General features: G+C 45.0%; 1 protein-coding gene across 1 annotated transcript in view; it reads left to right on the forward strand.

The window, feature by feature from the left end:
- Gprk1 (G protein-coupled receptor kinase 1) overlaps nucleotides 1–25979 on the forward strand; it is a 144965-nt gene that overhangs the window by 112691 nt on the left and 6295 nt on the right. The window contains exons 6-18 of the mRNA XM_084597777.1: nucleotides 1394–1455; nucleotides 2161–2212; nucleotides 3428–3519; nucleotides 4771–4870; nucleotides 5367–5448; nucleotides 6588–6718; nucleotides 9210–9304; nucleotides 9392–9499; nucleotides 10042–10108; nucleotides 13231–13331; nucleotides 14684–14846; nucleotides 17363–17528; nucleotides 19182–19315. Coding sequence (XP_084453903.1) covers nucleotides 1394–1455; nucleotides 2161–2212; nucleotides 3428–3519; nucleotides 4771–4870; nucleotides 5367–5448; nucleotides 6588–6718; nucleotides 9210–9304; nucleotides 9392–9499; nucleotides 10042–10108; nucleotides 13231–13331; nucleotides 14684–14846; nucleotides 17363–17528; nucleotides 19182–19315 — 1353 coding nt within the window. The remainder of the gene's footprint in view (nucleotides 1–1393; nucleotides 1456–2160; nucleotides 2213–3427; nucleotides 3520–4770; nucleotides 4871–5366; nucleotides 5449–6587; nucleotides 6719–9209; nucleotides 9305–9391; nucleotides 9500–10041; nucleotides 10109–13230; nucleotides 13332–14683; nucleotides 14847–17362; nucleotides 17529–19181; nucleotides 19316–25979) is intronic.

Consider the following 25979-nt stretch of genomic DNA (forward strand, 5'->3'; position numbering starts at 1 on the left):
CTGCTTAACTGGTAGCTAAGTGACTGTACCGTTGAGAGAAGAAAGTCCTGCTGTGTGGATAGTACAAACAAAATACTCTGAATATTCATTATTACTCATATGTACTGTAGTATGTGTGATTTAAAAATTAACTATGTTTCATTCACATCGGCTTCAGCACGTTCCCCTTCTCAGGCAACAATGTCAAGCTAAACCAAGCCAAGCACAGACAGCAGCTTGTATTGTGCACAATTCCAGCCCTATCAGGGCTTTTATGATGATGTGAACTGCAGATGACGTTACCAGTCACATTAAGCATTAAAAAAATATCTGTAGTTTTTTCTAGCGCATTTCTGTGGTACAAAAACACATCTGCATGCATGAAAATTGCATTTGATCTATATACCTGGAATCCAGTTCTGAAATTAAAGGGTCGATTTAGGCAATCATTCTGAGCATCCTCTGAAACATTTACAAAATGTTTTCAATGATAATAAAGCAGAAATGGTTAAAAACTGGTTCTTGCTGTAGGGTTATAATTGTAGTTTCACGCCTTTCCACACTGCTGATGCCACCACTGTGTCTTGAGCCATTTCTGAGGAAAGGTTTGGTTGTTCTTACGGGGTTTACCGTCCCATCCCGCTGTGAGGGATGTTGTAGTGAAGGGTTCAGGATAATTTCTAATACCTGGAGTTCTTTATTATCGAAATTCAATTGCTGTGGCCACACTCAAACCAGGCTACTCTGGCATTTTCTTGATATTGATGGTGCATTGTACAGCACAAGTTATTGAATTCGAGAAGTGTCAGGACTCAGAAATAGTAATAAAATATTCTGTGCCAACAGTACAACAATAATGGCGTGATGAAATAGTAATTAGGCATGGCAAAAATAACGAGTGTGCAGGAGTGGTAGACACAGAAGAGTCTTAACCCCCCCCCCCCTCCCATTGTTCTTTTAAATACTTGCCCCCCTTTTCTCAGAAACCCCACTGCTGTGGCTTGGTGATTAAGGTGCTCGAATACTGAGCCTGGAGACCTGGGCTCGATCCCAGCAGCGGTGGCCACATTTTGACGGAAGCGAAATGCAAAAGGTGCCCATGGGCTGTGCAACGTCAGTGCGCGTTAAAAGAATGCCAGATGGTCGAAATTTCTGGAATTCTCCACTTTGGTGCCTCTGATTGCTTGAGTCACTTTGGGACATTAAATCCTACTTACTCTAGCACAAAAGTAAGTCATTGCATAACAATGAATTAATCAGGTGGCGTTTGCTGAGATACTATGTGTTGCTTGAAGGGTTCTCTTATAGTAACAAACATTTTGCGCTCTACATGCAATCTCACCATTGCGTGTATTGTTCGAATTTAATGTTCATTTCTGCTGCCAGTCAGCTGTTCTCTTTTCATCCTTTCCAGCCTTACATCGAGGAAATTTTCAGCCTCCTAAGGGACGACATTTTTAGGAAGTTTATTGAAAGGTGCGTTGTGCCAACAAGCCTTTTTTTTTTATCCGCATGTTTTTTCAGTGTTGTAGCATTGCCTACCTACTTGCTAGAGCCAGTTGCATGCAAATAATGCTTTCCACATCAATCTGGATGCATGTTGCGCTGCTCTAGCTCTAACCATAGCAGTTTGTTGCTTTTTTCTGTTGTTTATGCAGTAACTTGCATCTGTTTATGGTGATCACATTCTTCTTTGGCCACATGTTTCATATATTGCATGAGCATCAGCAATATGGCTTGACTCTGTTGGAGTCTTCTGCGGTCGTAAACTCAGCATTCTGTCACATTTGAATCTTGTCGTTAGTAAAAAATGTGTTCGGGCTATATGTGCGAGTTTCCCTTCTTGGTGAATGAGTTGTGCTGCTGATCCTTGGTTACCTCTTTATGGCGAGGTTATTTAGGTTTATGTAGTTTGTTATACCAGTTGGAAACCGTGTTAAATTGTACTGAAGTTTGTATGTGCCTGTGAAATTTTCTCATACAAAGCCAGAATTATTGGGTTGGCCAGCTTGTTTGTGTGGTCTTCATGTGCTGGGGAATGTCGTAATGAAATCATTATTTTTGTGGCCACTAAAGCTTCTTTAAGCAATGTGTGAAGGCAACCTACACCGTTTGCAATTGTCACTTCGTATGCTGAAATGATATAATTATCACATTTGCTTCTTTTTTTTAACATTGCAGTGAAAAGTATACAAGGTTTTGCCAGTGGAAAAATCTCGAGCTTAATATTCAGGTAAGCTTCATGTTAATCTTCTTCTTCTTCTTTTTTTTTTTTTCTTTTTTTTTTTATTGCTGCTTGTTTTGCTAATATCAGCTACACAGTGTCTAGCCTTTTTTAGCGAAGAAATTCCCTGCGCTGCTGCGGCGTGGCTGGTGTGTGCCTGTGTGTAGTTTCAAGAACGTAGCGAGCCAGTACAGTTGAAGATTACTGTAGCAAAATAGTTTATAATGAAATAATTAATATTCAAAGGCATTTTGTATGTACAATATAAAATTTTTGTCAAAACCCCACGAGGAGCTACTAAACACTGGCAACTCCAGCTACTAAAGACTTTTTTCAAGTTTTTGCACCATTTTGAAGGCACTCACGGCAATTCTGGAGGCTGCAGAAAATATTGCTAGTGGCTACTCAAGTTGCCTTCCTGTCTTTGCGCACAGCTCTGACAGGCCAAACACCAGTTTGGCTGGCTTTCCTGCATTATAGGACTGTTATGTGGAAAATGTCTTCACCACCTCCACCTCCATGCCTCCACCACACGCAAATTTTGCATGCGCTAGTTGGAAACAGCATGCGCTGTTTTCGATATATGGACGTTTGACTACACACATGCCCCTTCCTGCTGTGTGCTTTTGTTTACAGCTAATGTCCTTCTTTATGGTACCATTCTTGGTAAAGTGATTGCTTTTTGACTCAAGTGAGGTGTTCATATTTCAGTCACGAGGGATGCATTTTTTGGAAGCCAAAGACAGTGACAACAATGCAATATGTTCAGTTTATATGAAAACGTTTCATGTCATCAGAGTTAATTCATTGTTTCTTATTTTGTGCGATTTGTCCCAGTCTGTGTACCCCTTTGGAGAAACTGACACAATTTTGCTAGTTTAACGCAGAGAAAAGTTAAAAAAAAAGGAAAAAAGCTCATTAGGTGTGTCTTAATGTAGAGACTTTCTGATGAGATGAAAAAAAAAAAAAAATTATGGTCTTTTCAAGTTTATAAATGTGACCTCAAATCTGTGACAAAGGGCTTCAGCTGCTGAATGTTTAGCAGTGTTCATGAAATTTACCTTTGCCACATAATGCACGTTGTTATATTTTATACTGCGTTGTACACTTACGAATAGTTTTGGTTCTTTGTTATGTCGCTCGTAGCTTTTTTTTGTGTGTGTGTTTGTGCAGCATGCATATTGGTGTTGTGTGGCTTACTTGTGTTCTCGCTTTCTTTATTAGCTGACAATGAACGACTTCAGTGTGCACCGGATAATCGGACGTGGCGGGTTCGGGGAAGTTTATGGCTGCCGTAAGGCGGACACTGGAAAAATGTGAGTCATTCATGTATGCCTTTTCTGCAGGTTCTGTTATCTATTGCTTTGTTGTGTTATGTTGCAGGCTCTGTTAGGGAATTTGTGACGTTCAGTGTGAAGCAGGTGTTTTTGCGATACTAAAGAAATCGGCCTCTAGCAGGCACAGAAACTGTTTCTCTTGCTGTAGTTAGAAGTACCATGTTGCTGTGGAAGATAATGTTTTCTATTTTCACTTGTCTGGTCACTTCCTGTCATCGAGCTATACACATTTGCTGGTTTTCTTTTTACACTGCCTGACTGGATTCCTAGGCATAGGAGCTGCACAGCGACTCTTTTATGCTACGATTTCCAAAATATTAGAAAACCTTAAACGAATGCAATTTTTCTCTTTTCAAACTGTGCACATGTAGAGTATACGTGAGAAGCTCAATTGTTATGGGCTCTAATTACTTTACAAGGTAGCTAGGTTCTGAACACCCTGTTTCAGTGTCAATTTAATTGCGGTTCTCCAACCACCATTTGTTCCATAGCATTGTGGTCCTAACAGCTTCATGGAGCAAGGAACGTTGTGGTAGTATTCAGTCTGACCAGCCCTTGTCACCTGTCCTTAGCTGAACTTCCTCATGCCCCAACATTACTGCTTCTGTATTATATTGCACTGTGTCCCCCCATCCTCATTAAGGGTCCCTTGTGAGCACTTCATAGGAATGAGCACCAGAAAGAGGGAATGAATGAAATTAAGTCGGAGTCAGTTTTGAGATGGACGTCTTTTTCATTTGTGTGTTTTGTTTCTTTTTTGTGTGTTGTGTGTGTAAATATTTTTGTTACTGTGTGCTGTTTAGTTGATGTCTAAAAAATAAAGAAATTGCATATGCAGCGTTCACAAAACACATAATTCAATTTTAGTTTCTCACTCTTTTTATGTCCTGAACTATATTGAATCTTAGTACCGTAGCACAGTGTTATCATGACCTGAAACTCCTTTCTTTGCCAGCCAGTTTTCTTTATTTTTGGACAACAGTGGCGCCTTAGTCGCGATTTCAGCTGACGGTGTTTATCTTGAGCACTTTAACATGAACAATGTTTGTGTTCAGTAGTGCATATTGAACGTTCAGGCAAGCTTCCTGGAAGTTTTTTTGTTAGGCATAAACTGTTGGAGTTGTATTCTGACATGACTTGGGAGTTCATCGTGTCAAATATGATAAGAGCGATGGCCTGTTTGTCCATTAATTGATGTTGGTTTCACATCCCCCCTCCCCACCTGGGCAGGTATGCGATGAAGTGTTTAGACAAGAAGCGAATCAAAATGAAAGTTGGAGAGACGCTAGCCTTGAACGAGAGGATCATGCTTTCTTTAGTCAGCACGGGGGTGAGTTGGTTGGCAATCTCTCTTTCGTCTTCATCTGTGTCACTGTTATCGCTGGCTCCACTGAGGTTAGGCAGAAATCCTGCGAAGGAGCTGATTGTGTGATTATAGTACTGTACTAGTGATTTTGAATACAATCAGCTGCAGCTGTGGCGCTGGTAAGCATCTAGCGTAGAATTGTCAAGGTGCTGCAAACCTTGCAATGTGCTGTTTATGTGAAGCTTTTGCCAGCAGTTTAACTATTCGTTTTTCACTTTCACCTGAAGCAGTGTGATGGTGTTAGTGGTAGGGATGGTGAGGCAATATACTTTAACGCATTTGGTGTGCCACCTGAAAAGGCTTCCAGGAGCCAAGGTGTATTGTAGAAGGCAGTGATAGTAATTGAAATCAGAGACTAATTTTCAGCATTGTGCAATACTATCTATAATTTATCCTCGCTGAAGAAAAGGTTCTTCAGTTGTGCCACATCGAGATTTTCTTTTTTTTCTCGCTCCTGCAGGAAGACTGTCCTTTCATAGTGTGCATGACATATGCATTCCAAACACCAGACAAGCTCTGTTTTATTCTGGACCTTATGAATGGTAAGCCCCATTATTTTTTTAATTTCACAGCTGAATTGTTACAGAGTTTAAAGGGGGCCTTTAGATGAAAATAAAATTTACCATCCAAACTAGGTTGTGGTTTAGTAAAACATTTGGCAAGAGTTGTCATGTTCACCGCTTTCTCTGTGATGCTGGCCTTTCATTTGACCCCCTTTCTTCTCCTCCTTTTCTCATTGTCTTATTTTAATTTTCATGTTTTCTTCTCTCCTGACTTTGGCTCTTGGGTTTGGCTTGTACTGGCATGGCACTGATGTGCTTGGGTGCCAAGCCAACCAATGACAGATCTATTTCCCCTAAATATTTGCCCAACACCATTTCCACTTCGAACTACTGTCGATCAATTCACTCTTGCCCTACCATCTGTTCTGCTGACCGTCCTGGTTAGCTCAGTTGGTAGAGCGACTGTCTCGAAGGGTGGTGGTCCTAGGTTCGATCCCTGGACTAGGAAGAAATTTTCTTTAGCAACAAAGTTTCTGAAAAAGCTGTATAGCTTTCCCTTGTAGCCGTAAGGCTGCGTTTGGGTGCAGGTCAATGGCTAATTATTCCCTTATTACAGATTTACTCCACCTTAGGGGATTCCCTTAAATATTCAACTGAGACTACAAATACTTCAGCCACAATGGGCTTCAGTTACACAATGGCTGAGGGTGGGCTCCAATGAATGACACGCATTTAAGAGAGTCAGAATTGGGAGGGGGGCGAGTAGTTGACCCTTCCAGAACCCCGTTACAGTGTTTTTGTTTTTGGCATGCAGTGAATAATGACATGCAGCTTTAGAGACGTTTCAGCTTAAAGGTATTGCTTGTTGATGGGGACCTTGTCATTTATGACTAGGGAGGATCACATAGTTGAACCAGCCAGGTCGGCTCTCATTTTGTTGAGCATAGCATAGCATAGCACATCTGATTTGGTGCACATTCTTAACCCAGGGAGTGAAACTTGAATGTGATTAGGTTTGTAAGAAATAGATTGCTTTAAACGTAATGATGGACAGCTTCTCCTTATCATTTGCTGCCTTAGCCAAGCCTTCAAATGTTTTTACTGCCCATGATTGAAGCAGCAATGCCCTGGGAATAATGGCATGCGTTCACCGACCGTGAGTTGCTGCCTGTGTGCAGGGGGGGACCTGCACTACCACCTCTCTCAACACGGGGTGTTCACGGAGCAGGAGATGCGGTTTTACGCGGCCGAGGTTATTCTCGGCTTAGAGCACATGCACCGAAGATACGTCGTATATCGGGACCTCAAGGTGAGGTGGTCGGGTCTGGCACTTGAGATTGTGGGCTTAGCTGTTGTTTATATCTTGTTTTGTCTATTTGCTCTCTTACATTTTTAAATTTGAGGTTGTGATAATTTCGTTCATGCAGCTGGGGGAGGACGAAAGATGCTTTGAAAGCAGTGACACCTATATAAGCATTTGACGGCATTGTGCAAGTGTTTGAGGGTTTTGATATACTGGTATTGGTACATGGGTGCTTATGTCCCTGAGTGACGTTGGCTATGAGGGATACCGCAGTGGAGGACTCCAGTTTAATTTCGACCACCTGGGGATCTTTAATGTGCATTGACATTGCACAGCACACGGCCCCCTTGTGTTTTCACCTCCATCGAAACGTGACCACTGCATCCAGGACTGAACCCACATCCTTGAGTTTACGGCTTATGTGGGTTGTTGCTTGTATTAAGTGCTGGAGATTTGATTGTGTGAATCAGCTGGATTCAGTTTGAGACACTATTGAAACATGCACCGGTTTCAATAATCGATTGCTTTATTGACAGATATGAATGGGTTGTGTCCAGATTTTATTTCACTTCACTGTAGGAAAAATTAAAATAAGTGCAGCATAATGTTTGCACTGTTTATTGTGGCGACTGGTGTGACTAGTCTGCACAAGAGATTCAAGCGTCCTCTAGCATAATATAGTTAGCAGTTAAACCAGACCTGCTCGTAAATGCGATTGCTGCTGCTTATGTATGTCCCTGCACAGAAAACAGCATAGTTTAGCCTAGACTAGCTGCTTTATTTATTTATTTAAATTTTTTGTTTCCAAGCATGTTGGTCAGTAAGCAAAAACTGATTAATATGAATACCGCTAGTCATCTGCTCTGCCAGCCCCCTGAAAGCTTCGGTGTTTGTGTCAACTTGCAGTGTTTGAATGAAAGATGGGACGAAAGTTGATTTGAAGTAAGCTACTATGCAGACACCCTAATTGATGCACCCTTCTAGTCCTGCCATATTAATATGGGCACTCTTGTTCGTAAAAAAATGCCCACATGACAAGCTTTGCATAATGTGATGAACAAAAGATAATGTTAGAAAAAAGGCATTTTATGATTAACTACTGCTTTTGTACTTAGGAGTGTATTATCGGGGCAAAAGTCTGCGGACCACCTAAACTGCAACCAAAGCGCATAACTTTCTGATCGGCCAGTGGTCTCGAACGATACTTATCCGAAGGGAAAGTTGGACTTCGGTTCTTTCATTAGTGCTAAAGGTGTAAGGTAATAATTCGTTTGCATCATGCTTTTTACTTAAAATCACCAGGCGTGTGGTCCAGAGACTTTTGTCCCCGATAGTACATAAAATAGAAATTATACAAAATTTTTTACATGCAATATTTTTAAAACATTGTCTGTAAAAGAATGTGGTCCATGAGACACGCGATAATGTCATGGTGTGATGCCATGTGTCCTGTACTGACTTTTCGCATTCCACAAACTGCTGGTACATGCATGAATAGTATTTACAAGTTGGTTGAAAGCAACTGAATGGTGCTGAATGTCTTTTTTCAATCTAGCAGGAGTCAAGTTATGTTTTTAAAATTTTCAATACCATTTTTGCAATGCAGCCATGTCCGGAAACCTCAGCACTGTAAAAAAAGAAACCGTGGAATGAAAATGGGCATTCACTGAAGCGTTGTACTTCTACACTGCCTTTCTCTGGTGTACTCCCCCAAAAATGGAAGAGTTAAAAAATCTTGTTGTCGCTTCTTTATTTAAAAAAATTTTTTTTTTGTCGCTGCCAATTGACATGATGAAAATATATAGGCTCTAAAGAACTCCATGCTTTTTGCTGTTTCATTTTTTTTTTTTTGTCACTGCAAATTGACATGACGAATATATATAGGCTCTAAAGAGCTCCATGCTTTTTTGCTGGGTCACCTGTCTCGGCAAGTGATATATTAACGAGGCGTAGATACACTGAAAAAGGTTGCTCCCCAGAAAATTTGTGTTCAGTTGTTCATATTGGAAAAGGAAGCTCGCCAACGTTCAGTGAACGCACCAGCTAAAGTAGAGTCATCGCTGTAAGTAAACTTAACAATAATAATGAAGGCCATGTTAAAGGGATGCAATTGTATTTTTATAAGAATACTTGCATTGCTCCCCTGCCTTAGCTTTCGACATTCTGCAGTGAACAATACGTTCCTGTAGAAGTAATGTTCCAGGAACGTAGAACATCATTGCCACTTTTTATGTGATGAGAACATTTTTAAATGAATGGGCTGTCTCATTTTTAGTGCTTTGGATGGCTAACTTAGATGATGCAAAAAAATTCTGTTTTACTGCCTCAGTGCTGAAGCATTAAAAGTGCCACAGAAGGCCCACTGCATGTCCTGGCAATTTGTACTATATCACGTGCATACAACTGGCTGGCAGCTGTTGAAAGGCACTGTATGCATTGTCCATTGTCCTTCATTACAATTTAATCTTTATTAGATGGCTGTGCTTTCGTTTTACAGCCAGCCAACATCCTCCTCGACGAACACGGGCACGTACGGATATCTGACCTTGGCCTGGCGTGTGATTTCTCAAAAAAGAAGCCCCATGCTAGCGTGTGGGTATTGCTTCCTCTCCTGTTTTGCACCATCTCTTTGCACTGGGATGAGCATTGACGTCCTGCTCGGGGTGTCTTGTCCTCCAGGGGCACCCATGGCTACATGGCACCTGAAGTCCTCTCCAAGGGCACAGCCTACGACTCCAGTGCGGATTGGTTCTCGCTAGGTTGCATGCTGTACAAGCTGCTCAAGGGGTAAGCCACCGTTGCTGCTCTAGAAAGCGCCCATTTCAGCTAACTTTTGTCGCTAGTGCATATCGTTCCCAGACGAGCAGAGTTGCTGTTCCAGTTGTCTATCTTTTTCCGTGCACAGTCCTTGTTTGGTTTGGGCTGGATTGTCATATCTTAAACTGGCATGCTGTACAGTTAGCGTGCAGAGTTGGGTGAGGCAGGCTTCACCGCCTGTCAGCCTGAACCACTCATATTTTCTTTCACCAGAAACAACAGGCTCAGTGGCAGGGTTTGGCAGGTGTGCAGTTAGACCTGGGTGTAAGCACTACTCAGCTTCATTGGGAGCTAGCTTGTGAGGTGCTGAGCTACTTTGAATGTTCCAGAACAGTATTGGTATTCTTAATCATCTTCACTGAGGCTTGCTGCTGTTGTGCATGGCACGAGTGCCTGTCCTTCAGTCTTGGAAATGGTGGAGTAGGAAATTTCCACCTTGTTTTCTCACTTGGAACGTGAGGGTTGCAGCAGCTCAAGTGCTAATGCATTGTGCCTCCTTTGCGTCGTTGCAGGCACAGTCCATTTCGGCAACACAAAACGAAAGACAAGCATGAGATTGACCGAATGACCTTGACCATGGTGAGCAGCCCATTTCGTTTTGCTCCTGCCTTCATCGTGCTAAGGATGCACGGGCAGGTATTCTCAAACAGGATGACTGTCTCCTTCCTGGTAGGGTGCCATTATGGAGAAGCCAAGAGCATTGCGTAGCTTTAGTCCTAAGCTCACAATTGAGTGTGGCATGTATGTTTTGTAGGCAACGTCCTTTGCTTGAGAGGAGTGGAGTGCATTACGTGACCTTTGTACCGACAGTGTGGCAACCTGTGGCGTGGAGGTTATTCTGTGAGAAATGCAACCTGACCTGGTCGCTTGGTGTTTGGCGGCAATATTGATAATGCTGGTATGTAGTCTTAATTTTCCTAGTCAGTCAGCTGGTACTGAATAGGAGCTTTATCCCATAGATGTTGGAGATCAGATAATTGACCTTCATGGCACTGGCACCAAATTTTTCAGAACAGTGCATTCAGAAAGTGAAATTTTGTAAAGAAGCTTTCCTTGGTTGTGTGTGACTGGCTCATTGGTGGCTCATTATGCGACTGTTCAAAATTTTAAATACGAATGGAGTATATAGATATGTATGAAATATTATTCCATTCATAAAATGGGAGATATATTGATATTTAGGAAATTCTGAATATTATAAAAATTCCAAAATATTTGACAGTGATCGAATACTGCATCATAATTGTGGCCATGCAGAACGTCTGCAGATCGAGTTTATACCATTGGCAAAACAACACAGATGCATCCACTCTGCTTTTTTCATTGTTTGTTGCATTGATTGATCACATTGGTACCTCATGTGCAATTCTGCAAGTGTAGTTCTTCGCCACGTGTAGTTCTTCGCCTACCACTCGCTTTGAGCAGTCACATGGTGAAAGCTTGAGGATTTTTGGTTTGATCCTCCCGATGTTTTGAATACTTAACAGCCACACCCATAGAACTTGCATGTCGCCTTCACAATTCTTTTAATTCAAGCTCCACCATTCCATCTTGGTCAGCTGTCATATTCGGGAAAGCCCATTTGTGGAATTTCGCATGGGGCTTCCGTATGGTAGGAGGATTGGGCAGACAGTGGTGTGAAAATCTTACCTACTTTTTGATGCATTGTAATCCCCGCATATCTTGAAACTCATGAAGTGGTAAAGCGATAACCTAATGAGGCGATATTCCTTGGCAATGTGTAGCATGACGACAAGGCCATCGCCTGTTGTTGCCACTAGTGCCAGCACGAAGTGATGCAGACTCGGCGACAGAGTGGTGCATTTCCAGAGTTGCTATGTACCTTGTTGTTCAACCAAGGGAATTATAATCATGCTATTGTCTTGTTTTTACAACTAAACAGCATGAAGTGTGGTAAACGCATGTACTGATGAAAATTCGCCTGCAACACATTACATTCGTGAGGGACACAGCGCAATGCTGCCTAACTACACTGCGATGTAGAGACTTTCTTCCATTCCTTTAAGAATTAACAATATTTAGCCACAGTAGCCTTGATTGTCCTTTATTATCCCACCAAGCTTTCGCTGAGCTGTATCAATGCATTCATATGCATGGCTCAGATGAAGCAAGCATCTGTAGGTTCTTCTAAACCACACAAAGAAAACAAATTTCACACTAAAAAAAACTTCCGAGAGCACTGCAGAATCTGCTCTGGGGAGATATGAAAGCCTGAGCGTTGCTGCTTCACATGGCACATCGCGCACCCCTTGTATAGCTTTTGCTTGCAAGGCCAGGACTCGTGTCGCACAGTGGAAATTTCCTTTCCTTGGCATGCGTTCATTGCGGTGCTCTTGGAAGTATGCGATTGGCAGTATGGCATCACTTGTCGTCGCACCCCCTACGTTGCCATGGAGTTGGCAGGAATGCTGAAGGCAGCGAACACATCTCACAGACAATCTCGTGCATAAATCTTTAGGACAGATCTCGTGAGCAGATTTCGCGGAAAAATCTCGCGCAACCATGAGCTATGTACCCAAAAAGCCTTCTGTGATCGGTTGCCTTGCCAGTTGCTTGCTGTAGATTGGTGAAATTTTGTACCAACCCAGAACCTGAGCGACACGACGATCGGCAGGGCTTTGATGGTCCTTAGCTCACCGCACAATGCTGTGAATTGTCATCTCATTCGGTTAGGGCTTAAGAGAGCCCCTCTTGCTAGGCTAAAAAGTAGCCAACCACCTACTCAGGTCGATGGCGGCTATTGGCCACACATTAACTAGTCATTCGAACGCAGCTGCACATGTTGAACCCAGCTGCAACATGTGTGTGCACATGTTATTCTTGCAGCACGTTAAAACTGTGCAAATGACACGGGTTTTTTGCTATTTGTGTGATGGGGCCTGCTTGCAAGATTTCACCGAATTTTCTAACCTTTTGCTTGCTTTCTATCTCTTTTTTTTCTTGAGGTGGTAGTATTTTATAACTAAACTTTTCGGCTAGCTTAAGTATTTCTTCCAGTGTCTTCACATTTGAACTGATTAGCTTTTACTAACTGTCAGGTTTATGTTTAGTTTTAAATCAGATGTCAGTTCATGAATTTCATTATTTTACTGATTTTGTGTGCCCATTTTACAGGTTGCCTATTAATAGGGCTCTCTAATCGAGTAGTGTACATTTCTTGCACTGTCGTGCCTTTTGAGAGTGGTACTACCAAGTCAGTTGAGTTTTGTTTGTTTTTGTTGCAAAGAAATTTCACAATTTTGAAAACAACAACATTTGCCTCTCTGTTTCTGAGCATTTCTTTCTCACTCCAGAGATATTCGATTCAATATTTGAAGTCATTTTATTTAGTGTTCGAGTGCTTCGGCACCTCTGTTTAACATTCGATTTTCATACTTGGTAGCTCTTTGGCCCATTTGCAGCAAACTGAGCATTTCTTAATGATCAGCTCTGCTAGCCCTCAGTCGCAAACACTTATGTGGCAATATGCAGTGAAAGGAGGCACAACGTTCTGCTATATAGGATGGAAAAATCAAAGCTTCAAGAACCCCTTTAAAAGTCAGGCTAAGCAACCCGGAAGAGTTGCATGAGATGATTTGGAGAGTTTAGCCTCAAACTCAAAATTTTTGTCCTTGTGTATACGACTGCATGTAAGTGCGACCCTTCATGATTTTGTCTCCTTTGGCATCCTGTTCGTGCAGAATGTGGAGCTCCCCGAAAGCTTTTCATCTGACTTGAAACTGCTTCTCGAGGGACTGCTTCAGCGGGACGTGGACAAGCGACTCGGTTGCAAGGGCCAGGGGTGAGTTACACCCCACCACTGTTGCCGTCATTGCAGTATATTTCAAGGGCTGCTTACAACAGTTTTACGTGCATCAGCTCTAGGCACGTCTTCCAAAGGGCGCTTTTATGAACAAAGGTGACCCTTTGAAGGGAGGCAGGGGAAAGTCTTAAGGATTGGCATTTTGACTGCTGTCGAAGCAAGTGGATTCGGGATTGAGCTTATGGGGGATCTCGTTTGCATGCCTGTGCAGAAACTGTGCAGCTATGTCTGTGGTTATAAAGCGGGATTTTTTTTCAGCTAGGCTTATGGTTCCGTAACTTGGGCTGTTTTAATTGACTTCATATGCGTAGACTGCTCCACGGTAGTGCAGTGGTTAGGGCACTCAAATTCTGCGCCCAAGGATGCGGGATCAAATTCTGGCTAAGGCAGCCATTTTCTGATGGAGGCGAAAAGCAAAGCGCCCGTGTGCTGTGTGATGTCAGTGCACGTTAAAGAACCCTATGTGTTCAAAATTTCTGGAGCCCTCCACTACAGCATCTCTCATAGCCCGAGTTGCTTTGGAACGTAAACCCGAAAATTCAAGCCATCATGTGCATAAAGGCAGTGCCATCACAGCACCATTAAGTTTTACGCTTATGCTTGTATACTCTAATGAACACATCAGCTTGGATGAGAGGGCACATTACCTTTGTTTTTACATGTTCATTTTGTGAAACGCGATACGGTATTGTCTGCCACAGGGGGACATGGGCCCCTTTTTCTAGAAGCAGGAGTGCTGTGTAGTGTCCTTTATGTGGGGCAAACCTGCATATCTGAGATATTATGAAGGTGAAGAATCAGAGGTTTTCTCATGTGAGCAGTTGACAATAAGGCAGAGGGGGAAGGTAACTGTAGCTTTATGAAAGCGAACAAAAAAATCATGTTGTGAATATAAACACTCTTCTTCTTAAAACTTTCAGTTGAATTTTTTGCAGCAGAAAGTTACCTGGAAGTAAATTCTGGTGCAACAGATAAGCGGAGAGATGCTGAAACATTCAGAACATATTTGATTGGCATCTTCTTGTCTGTAATGTCATTCAGAGATTACTAGTCAGCTCATATTTCTTTTTTTTTTTTTTCACAAGTTAGTAATTTCCAAAAAGCAGCTATTTATTTGAAGTAGTTTTGCAGTTTTATCTACATACCTTAAGGAGCCATGAGTATGTGAGCGTGAGGGATTGCTTTTAACTAATGCTTCTGAATATGGGAGTTTACTGCTGCAGAAGCAGCAGACTGTATATTTACGCCCTTGGCTGTGGGTGATGTGGGCTAGAGCTGTGCTGGAAGGCAGGTAGCCCATCAACCTTTTCACTTTAGCGAACGCTTTTCAGGGCGGAAGAAGTGAAGAGCCATAGTTTCTTTGGTGGCATGGACTGGCAGCTAGTGTACCTGCAGAGGTACCCACCTCCCTTAATTCCACCCCGGGGGGAGGTCAACGCAGCTGATGCCTTCGACATTGGCTCCTTCGACGAGGAGGACACCAAGGGCATCAAGGTAAGGCAAATCTTGGCTCTGGAGAGTTGCTTTTCAACTAGGGAAGGTATGCGCTTGTCAACAGCCTCTTGCATGATACTATATTGTGTTCTTGAAAACATGGTAGGCGTAAACTTTAGTGCCTAGGGTCATGATTAAAGCTAGCAGAGATTATACATTTACATTTGAGGTCTGCAACCTTCCATTCTGTTTGTCTCAAGGTCATCAAGGCCTTCAGTGGGTGAAAAGACAGGGCAGGTGAGCTTTCTACTCAAGGTCACTTGGAGTGTACAAAAAGAGGTCGACCCAAAGGTCTCACGTGAGCGTCACTCTGAATAATTATAAGGAGATGAAAGGGAAGAAATTGTGTACGACATACGCTCTATATTGGGCACTTTGAAGCAGTTACCTTGTAAAACACATTGCATGCCTATGCAGTCGACATGCATACTGATGAAGCATTTACCACTCGCGAATTCACCATTTGATGTGGAGTTGGAAATTTACTTCTTTATGGCTGTACTAAGCACACAGATGGGCACAAGTGTCTTGCAGCTAGGCCTTAAACACAAACCTGTCAACCATGATTGCATATAGTAGAAAAATAACATGATGGGGTAGCAGGGGGGAGCACAGTCCTGCCTCTAATTGAGTGCATGTGTGCATGAATGCCTCCTTCCCCTTTCTTACATCCAGTGCACAGTACCTGCAAAGGTACTTATACTTCATAGGATGCTTCTCTCAGCTAAACTAGTGAGTTGCTTGAGCTCAAATTTTACGCAGAGGTGGCATTGGTTTTGTAGTTTTGTTTTATATCCCGTCTATTCAGGGTACTTTCCCGATTCAATCAGAATAATTTTAATATTCACATTTTCTGTAACGATAGCGAGGCAAAACAGGCTGCTGTCTCAGCAATGGCTTCGTTGGCACCATTTCGTCGCGTTCCAAGCTAAAAAAAATTTGTTGCAATACACGAACAGCGCTCTTTAAATTTAGTGTAGTTTTGGCCGAGCTAAGTTTTGGTTGCTGTTGACCAAGCATTTGAGAACGCTTTTTCAAACTTTCTTTAAAGCAACTCTGCCTGCCTTCCTTCCTTCGTCGAAACTCTGTGGCAGAATTGCAACAAACGAAACGAGATGGCATTGCAAGTGCCGTAGCTGGGAATGCATCTTATTTTCCGTCGCTTTCATTGCGGTCAGGTGTGAATATTCAAATTATTCTGATCAAATCAGGCAAGTACCCTAAACATATGTTGCATAAAACAGTGTTTTCTGACCAAATGCCATTTATGTGGGAAAATGAGCTTGAACAATTCGATAGTTGGGAGAAGCACTTTAGTACGAGGTGTGTATAATTGAAGAACACATGGTAACTTGCTCTGTTTCTCTTGGACACCAAGCTCAGCTGTCTTGAAAGCTGTCATCTGGCATCCGATATAAAGCAGCAATTACACTGCACGTGTTTTTAGCGGGACTTCATGCACCAGGTTTCGTGAATACGTAACTATGCCAGTTTCCAAAGCACTCCTGTTTATTTACCATATTTATCTGAGTCTAACACACCCCTGATTCTAACTTACACCTGATTTACGTGGCTGAAAAAAACAAACGAACTGCAGGCATGTGATTCTAATGTGCGTGTGATTTTTGCAGATGTGCAGACATTTTTATATATTCATCTGGAAATGGGGGCTATTTATTCACCCGAACTTCATTTACTGTCGCTCTCAGAACTCGCTTTGTCACACTCTGACCACAGCATCTTGTCTTCATTGCTTTCTATGAGATAACAAATTCCGCATTTTTTTATATGGAAATCTTTATTTCCACTCTCTTTCCCCCTCATAGACTAACCTTACACTTAAAGCTTTTCTCTTGGTGAACATGTTGCGTCTTTGCGGTTGCTGCATTCATTCTCGCACAAGATATTCTACAGACCGAACAGTGGCAGCACAGCACCAGTTGCAAATGCTCCTGCGACACAGAAAGCGATGACTGAACGTGCTGCCATGGCTGTCAGCTACAAGTGAGCTGCCATATCGTATAATGCCTGTGATGATGGGCAGTTATGGGGCAGAGTCAGTTTGTACCTGAATCTAACGCGCATGTGACTTTAAACCTATTTTCCTGAAAAAAGGTACGTGTGGAATTGAATAAATACAGTAAGATTGCACCCACTGCTTTGTTACATTTGTGGCTTTGGCAAAGGGCGCTGCTTCCTGTTTGTGATAGGGACACCTGGCAGAATTGACCTCCTCCTCCTTCATTGTCAGTTCCAAGTTTTGACACTGCACTAGTGTTAATTGTTGTTTGTTTGCACCCTATCATGACAGAAATGCACCGCAGCTTATGTGGCACATTATATATATCCCTTGTGGTTACTGCTTGAAGTGTTTGGCTTGCTTGGTAACCTTATGTCCTCTAGTAACTGAATTATACGTTTTCGCAGTTTCTCTGGTGGGCAACTGTTATCTTGCACCCTTGGTTGTGCCTGCTGGTTAGAACAAGTGCTGAAGACTCGCCATGTTGTTACTGCAGCTCACGGAGGCAGACCAGGAGCTGTACAAGAACTTTCCTGTGGTGATCTCCGAGCGCTGGCAGCAGGAGATTGCTGAGACAGTCTTTGAGACGGTCAACCAAGAGGCGGATAAGCTAGAGCAGAAAAAGAAGACCAAGATGAAGATGAAATTTCAGGACGAGAAAGGTAGCTTGTCCCATTCCTCAAGATAGCTGTCGGAGCTCCTTATATTGTGTAGGCTCAGTCCCCTCTCCTCAGAAATAGTTGACTTGGAGTTGAAGCTAACGAGTATGCAGTGCATGTAATTTTGAGAGTAAAGGCGTAGCTGCTTATTAGCATCCATCCAAGCTCTCTATATGGCTGCAAAAGAGCTCACTGGGACCCTTTAGCTGCAGAAAAATTTGCCCTGGTCAGGAATTTAACTGAGAACCACTGCCTGTTTAGTAGTCAACTGTTCACTAGTTCAGTGGGTAACAGTAATCAAATCCCGGGATGTTAACATTGGAAAGGCATCATATTCGATGCCCTTCAGGATGCGCTTGATCTTTTGTGCCTCAGACATCTGGGCGTTTATGCGACTGCACAGGTGGAGCACATCTTCAGTGTATCTGGTAAATGTCTCGCCGAGCCGCTATGATCGATTGTGCAGGCGTTGTTCGGCGCGGAGCTTGCGTACAGCAAGACAAGCAAACACAGTGGTAAGGTTCGCCGTGAACACGTCCGAATTCCTGATATTGGCTTCATGGTAATGATACCACAGGTTGGCAACTCCGGTCAAATAAAAGATGTTCGTTAACTTTGTGGCATCGTCCCACATTTTGTATGAACTCACTCGCTCGTATGAAGCAAGCCAGTCGTTGCTGTCGGTGTCGTCAGTCCCACTGAAAAGCACAGGGTCTCGCTGGAGTAAGGAGCCAGAGCAGACAACCGGGGGGGGGTCATCGGGGTGGTTGGTGGGGGTTCGTTTTCGGCCATGCGAATTGCCGGTAGCGTGTGGGTGCGAAGCTCCAGCGTGAGGCAAGGGTATCAAGCTGCACCTCCACCAAATGTAGGAGAAGGTTTAATTTACACGTCGAGGACGGCGTCGAGGTCGACGAGGAAGCTGGGCGATTCAGACCAGCACGACAATCTGCACGATAACAATTCCACCGACTCCTCCTTCGTCAGCGTCTAGCGAAGGGGCACCTTCTTCACAGTAGTAGCAGGTCCAGAGCAGTTCATAGAGCACCTTAAACCAGCCGAGAGCAGTTGCCTTGAATCTGTATTTGGAACACTCATGCTGTGAACAACAAGCTCACAGGCTGCTGACAAAAAAAAGTGCCTAGTTTTCTTTGCACTCTTCTGTGCATGTTGTCTTAAATGGAATGAGACAGTGAGGTGCCACAAAAAATTGTATGTCGCGCAGACTTCTTGTCGGGTCTGCCGATTTTGGCTGAGCAATCCACACTGCTCTATGACGTGCCTGCACCAGTCTGTCATTGTAACAATGAATCCGTGATTCAGTTATTCTTGCTCCATAAAAAGCATGAAAAGTTAGATCTGGAAGTGCTCTAAACCTGCTATTAGAATTCACCATAAGCTAATCAAGACAGCTAGCAGATGGCCGGGTGATGCTGGATTGATCAACAAGTAACTCGAAATGGATAGAGAATTTTTGATATTACCTTTATTTCAATAGCTTCTGGTTTGGGGGATTCTGAACGTGTTCAACCTGTAGGAATCATATTGAGTCATTTTGATTCATCATAACAGAAAGACTTATGGATTTCATAGAAAGCACACTGCGTTACACGTAATGAGCACTGAAGAGAGCTTTTTGAATGTTGTCTGAAATTGCAGAATCTGACTGCATCATCCATGGATACATCAAGAAGCTGGGGGGACCTTTTGCGTCGGCTTTCCAGACGCGCTACGGGAAGCTCTACCCAAATCGTTTGGAGCTACACACAGAGTCTGGTAGCGCCAAGCCAGAGGTAAGCACCCAGGCATGCTTTTTTACTTTTTAAAGACCCGTCATGCCGTCTCTATGCATACTAGCAGCTGCGCCAATCAGTATCGCATCTTCATTGGCTTGAGTGAACCTAGTGATTTGTTAACGGAACTGGTATAGTCAGGCTGCAGATATCTTATCAACCCAGGCAAGACAAACATTTGAGTTACAGAGCTGTAGAAGTGTGACATTTAATTACACGTGAAACGTACACAGAGGTGCCTGCCAGAGCGGAAAGAACCAGATAAAAAAATGACTGGAAGATCATGCATCTGATGCAGCAATTCTGTGAAAACTGTCCTGGGTGAAAATTTCCTGCTAGTTTGCTGCTGGGATCCTGCTGGTTCCAGCAGTGCTGGTATACAGTCAAACCTCGATATAACGAATACGCATATAATGAATTATTAAATGTATCAAACTCTCCCGAAATATTTTTGTCAGACACATGTATTTTTAACTTCCCATAGCGAACGCGGTTCGGCATAAAACGTATACAACGAACTTCACGACACCAAGCACTACCTCACTTTAATAGCAGGAGGCAGACTTCGTTGCACTACAAGTGTGTTGTGCAGCGCAGAAAATGTTCAGGACTACCTCGCAGGTGCTGACAGCGCCTCAGATGCCACGTCGGCATTGAGAGTTGAGAACCAAAGAAATTGTTCGCATCTCACAATCGCCGACAGCGCCGCTTCAGCAGTGGTGGCAACGGCGCGATCGAATGTTGCTTTTGCCCTTTTGCGTATTAGTGTTAGCAGCGATGTGGCCGTCGTGGTGTTCTGTGGAGGCTGCGTCGGAGGTTGTGTCGAGTGTGGTGCACAGGTGTGCGCAGTGCTGTGATGGCAGTGAACATGAAAAGAAGAGTAGCAGTGACGCTAAAGACCAAGCTCGAGATAAAATCAGGGCCCTCAAGGCAGTTTACAAGAGGAGACTGATTGACACTCTTCTCGTGAAGCTTCGTATGAAGCAGGACTTGATCGACTTGCTGGGAGCAATCCAAATGCTTAAAGCGGCATGGGACAGCGTGAAAGGCGAAATAATTGCCAACTGCTCTCGGCACACAGGTTTTGTTCCAGCAGAGGCCCGTGCAACAAGTGACGATGGGGATGAATCCGACGAAACAGAGCTCCGCGAGCTCGATCAGGCCTGGAACGATTTTTCACGTCTTGTTGGCGACATGCCCGCAATAATGACTGTAGAAGACTTTTAGGTGGCGATGACATCGCAGCGACAGCGGCTGTACTGACGAATGCTGAAATCGCTATGGAAGTCTCTGAACATCCCGCAGACGAAGTTCAGGCTGACTCACTACGGAAGTCTCTGAACATCCCGCAGACGAAGCTCAGGCTGACTCTGCAGATGATGAGAACATTCCGACTTCACAAAAAGCGCTTGCTGCATTGGATTTACTGCGCCGCCACTGCAGTGCTATTGAAGGCATTGGTCTTGCCCTTATTCAATGTTTGCAAACTGTGGAACAGGGCGTGATATGGAACGCGATCAACACGAAAGAGCAGGCCGCGATAATGCAGTTCTTTGCGCTGTTGTGTCCGAGCTAATTTATTGCTCAGAAGGCGTCGGTGTGTCTGCATGCGCTCCACGGGCATCTCAGCAAGCTTTGTCTGCAGATGCCCACCCGGTCTGCACGCACGCCTCAACAGCCGCTGTCCTCGCCCATGGCCATTTCGAAGCGCCGATTTGGTCGCTTTGTGAAGAAACGGCCTGACTTCCTAAGAAGAGCCTGGCCTGTTAATGACCTACAGAGGGGCGGCGGCGGAGCAAGCGACCGTCGTCGGAGCCGCGCGGTGTCGGGTTACGGCACTCGACGTCGGACAATAGCGGAGGGAGAAGCCATCGTCGGCTTCGCGCGAGGTCTGGCCTGCTGGCTGAAGTGTTTGCTGCTGAGGGGGAGACCCACAAGGCGCCGGACCGAACGGAGAAAAACAGAGGCCAGCCGTGAGAATAGAACGATGGGGGGTCGCTTGTGAACTGGCGATGTGTTTGTTAAGGTGCAGTGGCACACGTGCAAGAATGTGCGGGGCGGGGCTCAGTGATGCAGTGCGCAAACTGTCACCTCGCGCTTTGCGATTGGCCCGTGCCAAAGATGAACTTTTTCCCTGCCTAGGGACCTAGGGAGACCCAAGAGAAGAAAACCTGGTGTCCAACATCGGGAGAGGGCTTCCTTCTGAAATCTCCAGCTTGTAAACATGTAAATAAACTACTTGTACTCAGCTCTAATGAAAGCTCCACGTCTCCGCGGTTCCTCGACGCCTCGCCAGTCAACGCTACCCTCGGCTCCGGTCCTGTGCGTCCGGCGTCGCGACAACTGATTGGCAGCGTGGTGGGATCGAACCTGGCTGACTGATGGAGAAGAGCACACCGAGATCACGGAGACTGGCAGTTGCGGACTGGTGAGTGTTGGCATTGCTTTTGAGTTCCCAGGCTAATAAGATAGATGTGTAACCTTATTTCTGGGGAGGCCAGCCGCGGAAGCGTAAATTAAAGTACTTCTGGGTGGAGGCCAGGGCATTGTCACACTGCTGTCATGGATTTGAAAAAACTGCTCAAGACTCAACACGTGAGTGTGGGGGAGGAGCTAGGCATCAAGGTTGGCCCTGAAATGACAAAGCATGAGGTCATAGTGGCAATAGAAAGTTCGGGTGCCGAGAGTGAGCAAGTAGAAGAGACATGGTTGGAGATTCAGAGAGCCCAGGCGGAAAAGAAAAAGCAATTAGAGCTTGAAGTAGAGAAACTCCGCCTGCAAGTTGAACTCGGAAAGACGAGCGTTGTTCAAGGAGTAGAGGTAGCGGTCCGACAAGATCTTTATGATCTATCAAAGTTATTGCAACCATTCAAGGTTGGGCAGGACATAGGCCTCTATCTTGTGAACTTCGAGAGAACGTGCGAAAAGGCACAGTTTGGTCGCAGCTCTTGGCCGCGGCGTTTGTTAAGTTTGTTGCCTTGCGAGGCAGCGGATGTAATTGCTCGACTCTCTGCGGAGGACTCTGACGACTACGATAAAGTTAAGGAGAGCCTTCTGAAGAGATTTCGTTTGTCGTCAGAGGCTTTCAGACAGAGATTTCGGAGCATTACAAAGAGGCAAGGTGCTAGCTATGGAGAGTTTGCCTATGAGTTGAAGGCAAACCTGACGGAATGGATGGTAGGCGCCAAAGCCAATAATGAGTACCTCAAGGCCTTAGAAATCATTGCTATCGAGCAATTTCTTTCTAAACTTCCTGAGGCGATGAGAATTTGGATTCAGGACAAGGCGACTGTCAGCTCGGTGCAGGCAGTGGCAGAACTTGCGGACGAATACGTCTCCCGCCGAGGGGTGCGAGAGGAGCTTTCTTCCGCTATGCCGACTGATAAGGGAAATAGCGTGACAGGGTCAGGACTGAAAAAGCGCCAGTGGAGTTCAGGATTTAAGCTGGGAAATGTGACAACGGACACTACGAAAACGCTTAGTGTTGAAAAGTCAGAAAGTGAGCCTGAAAAAAAGGGGGCGCACGATCGGTTACAGAGGAAGATTTTTGAAGCGCGCAAACCGCCTGTCTGCTATAACTGCCAAGAATCTGGGCACATTGCAGCGGGATGTCGAAAACCGAAAGTTACGTTCGCATACACTTGCTATTCGGTGACGGATGAGGAACTACTCAATCCTTATTTGTTCGATTTGACTGTCAACGGAAAAAAATGCCGAGTGCTCAGGGACAGTGGGGCAACAATTGACCTTGTACATCCTGATTACGTAAAAGAAAAGCAGTTCAGCGGGAAATGTGCGTGGATAAAGCCGATTTTGGAGGAATCTAGTGTTTGCCTTCCAGTAGCGGAAGTCGTAATCACTGGACCTTTCGGTGAAGTTCGTACTGAGGCTGCAGTTTCAAACAAGCTGCCACCGCAGTACCCCTACTTGTTTTCTAACCGAACGGACCAGCTTCTGAGAGCTGAAGGGAAAAGCTTGACAGAGGGAGTCGTTCAGGCGCTCACAAGAGCTGAGGCGCGTTCCCTTGCTGCCAAGCTAGTGAGGAATGAGGCTGACTCAGGGCAGGAGGAGAGAGATGTTGAGGGTGCACAGGCTCCGACATCGCAGAGGAGCGAGGAACAAGGGAGCAGTGAGGAGGGGTCGAACAGGCAGTTCAATGAAATGGAAAACAAGCATGCCCCATCGCACTCCGATGAGAGAGAAACAGGAGTCAGTCCAGATGATGCAGGGCAATCGGAAAGTGAGGAAAGAGATTGTGAGGGGTTGTCAGTGCTTCCGTTGTCAGTGTCGACAGATCGAAATGTCGGAAAGGTGACCAGAGAAACGCTCATTAAGGAGCAGACAGAAGATGGAAATCTCAAAGATGTGTGGGACCCAGCCAACATTGAGGCACAGACTAGGGCGAAAAGTTACTACGACCGAAACGCAAAGTTGCAGTCGTATCGAGAGGGCGATGAAGTCCTTGTCTTGTGCTCATCGCGAGCGAAAAAGCTCAAAGGTCAATGGGAAGGGCCGTTCCGAGTGGCGAAAAAGCTTTCAGAGACGAATTACGTCATCGAGCGGAAGCGAGGGCGCCGAGATTTCATGATCTATCACCACCACCTAATGAAACGATGTGAGGGAGAGATTCTCTGTCAGGTGGATGAAAACGGAGGTGAACAACCTGTGCTATTCGCCAGCAGAAAGCTAGCAGCAAGAGAGATCAGGCCTAAAGCGCACGCGAAAAAAAAAGTTTGCCTGGTTTGGGCATCCCAAAAACTGGCTTGCTACCTCTACGGAACCCCGTTCGTCTTTGTGACAGACCACTGTCCACTAACGTGGCTTTCGCAAATGTCGGGGAAAAATCCTCGACTATTGAGAGGGAGCCTTGCGCTCCAAGATTTGAGCTTCAGTGCGCGGTACAAAAAGGGAAAGACAAATGCTAAATTCGATGGCTTGAGCCGTGCATAATGCTCTTTTTACCGCTTCAGTGAACGAGGAAGATACAAATGTATCCTTTACTGTTCTAAGTGTTTAATTTAGGCATTGTTGCACTGAATGTTTCTTAGCAGTTTTCATAAGTGAGTGAATTTGTAGCTCTTTTTATGAACAGAAGAGAGGGAGTGAGGCAGAAAACGAGTGGCAGTAGTGTGACAGGGTCCGCAAATATGATACTGGGCAGAGATTTTTGTTTATCATGCAATAGCCTGGGAGCTTGAGAGCTTTTGCTAGCGCTTGCTTGGTTTGTGGCGCCAGTCTTTGCGATTTAGGAGTGGCCCAACCACCGTACGAAGAAGCTGATCTCTAACGTCGAGCAGCGGAAACTCCTCGCCGTCCGAGATCTTCCCGTCGGCGGAGGAGCTGTTGTGTCCGAGCTAATTTATTGCTCGGAAGGCGTCGGTGTGTCTGCGTGCGCTCCACGGGCATCTCAGCAAGCTTCGTCTGCAGATGCCCACCCGGTCTGCACGCACGCCTCAACAGCCGCTGTCCTCGCCCATGGCCATTTCGAAGCGCCGATTTGGTCGCTTTGTGAAGAAACGGCCTGACTTCCTAAGAAGAGCCTGGCCTGTTAATGACCTACAGAGGGGCGGCGGCGGAGCAAGCGACTGTCGTCGGAGCCGCGCGGTGTCGGGTTACGGTACTCGACGTCGGACAATAGCGGAGGGAGAAGCCATCGTCGGCTTCGCGCGAGGTCTGGCCTGCTGGCTGAAGTGTTTGCTGCTGAGGGGGAGACCCACAAGGCGCCGGACCGAACGGAGAAAAACAGAGGCCAGCCGTGAGAATAGAACGATGGGGGGTCGCTTGTGAACTGGCGATGTGTTTGTTAAGGTGCAGTGGCACACGTGAAAGAATGTGCGGGGCGGGGCTCAGTGATGCAGTGCGCAAACTGTCACCTCGCGCTTTGCGATTGGCCCGTGCCAAAGATGAACTTTTTCCCTGCCTAGGGACCTAGGGAGACCCAAGAGAAGAAAACCTGGTGTCCAACATCGGGAGAGGGCTTCCTTCTGAAATCTCCAGCTTGTAAACATGTAAATAAACTACTTGTACTCAGCTCTAATGAAAGCTCCACGTCTCCGCGGTTCCTCGACGCCTCGCCGGTCAACGCTGCCCTCGGCTCCGGTCCTGTGCGTCCGGCGTCGCGACAGCGCTTAAATAAATAGACGTGACCCAAGTAAGCACCCCCCGAGTTGCTGTGTTTTCTCTAATTTAATTTGCTGTTCTTGCATGTATTTTCTACGAAATTTTATATTACGAATTCTGGATATAGCAAACTATTTTCCGATTTTTTAACTGTTCATTATAACGAGGTTTCACTGTATTAGCACATTCCCAGTAGCTGCTGGTTCCAGCAGCTGCTGGGACCAACAGCTGCTGGGACCAACAGCCACTGGGACCAACAGCCACTGGAAACAACAGCTACTGGAAACAGCGGTTGCTGGATTTCAACTGAGGGCTCCAGAAAGTCAGAATTGGGTGCATTGGTTCTGTGGGGGCTTGTTGGCCTACAAGAATTGGTACAGCGGCTTCCTTGGACCGCACGATCAAAATATCCAACTGCAGAGGTTTCAATCATGACTCATACTTTATTATTTTCCATGCCTATATAAATTCTACAATTTGCATGGACACATTTTGCCTTCGGGACTGTAGTACTTCTGCAGCTGTGCTCCAGCTCCAAATCAGA

The sequence above is a fragment of the Amblyomma maculatum genome, chromosome 3 (assembly GCF_055883805.1).
Source record: "Amblyomma maculatum isolate TAMU_Amacu chromosome 3, ASM5588380v1, whole genome shotgun sequence".
NCBI classification, from domain to species: Eukaryota; Metazoa; Arthropoda; class Arachnida; order Ixodida; family Ixodidae; genus Amblyomma; species Amblyomma maculatum.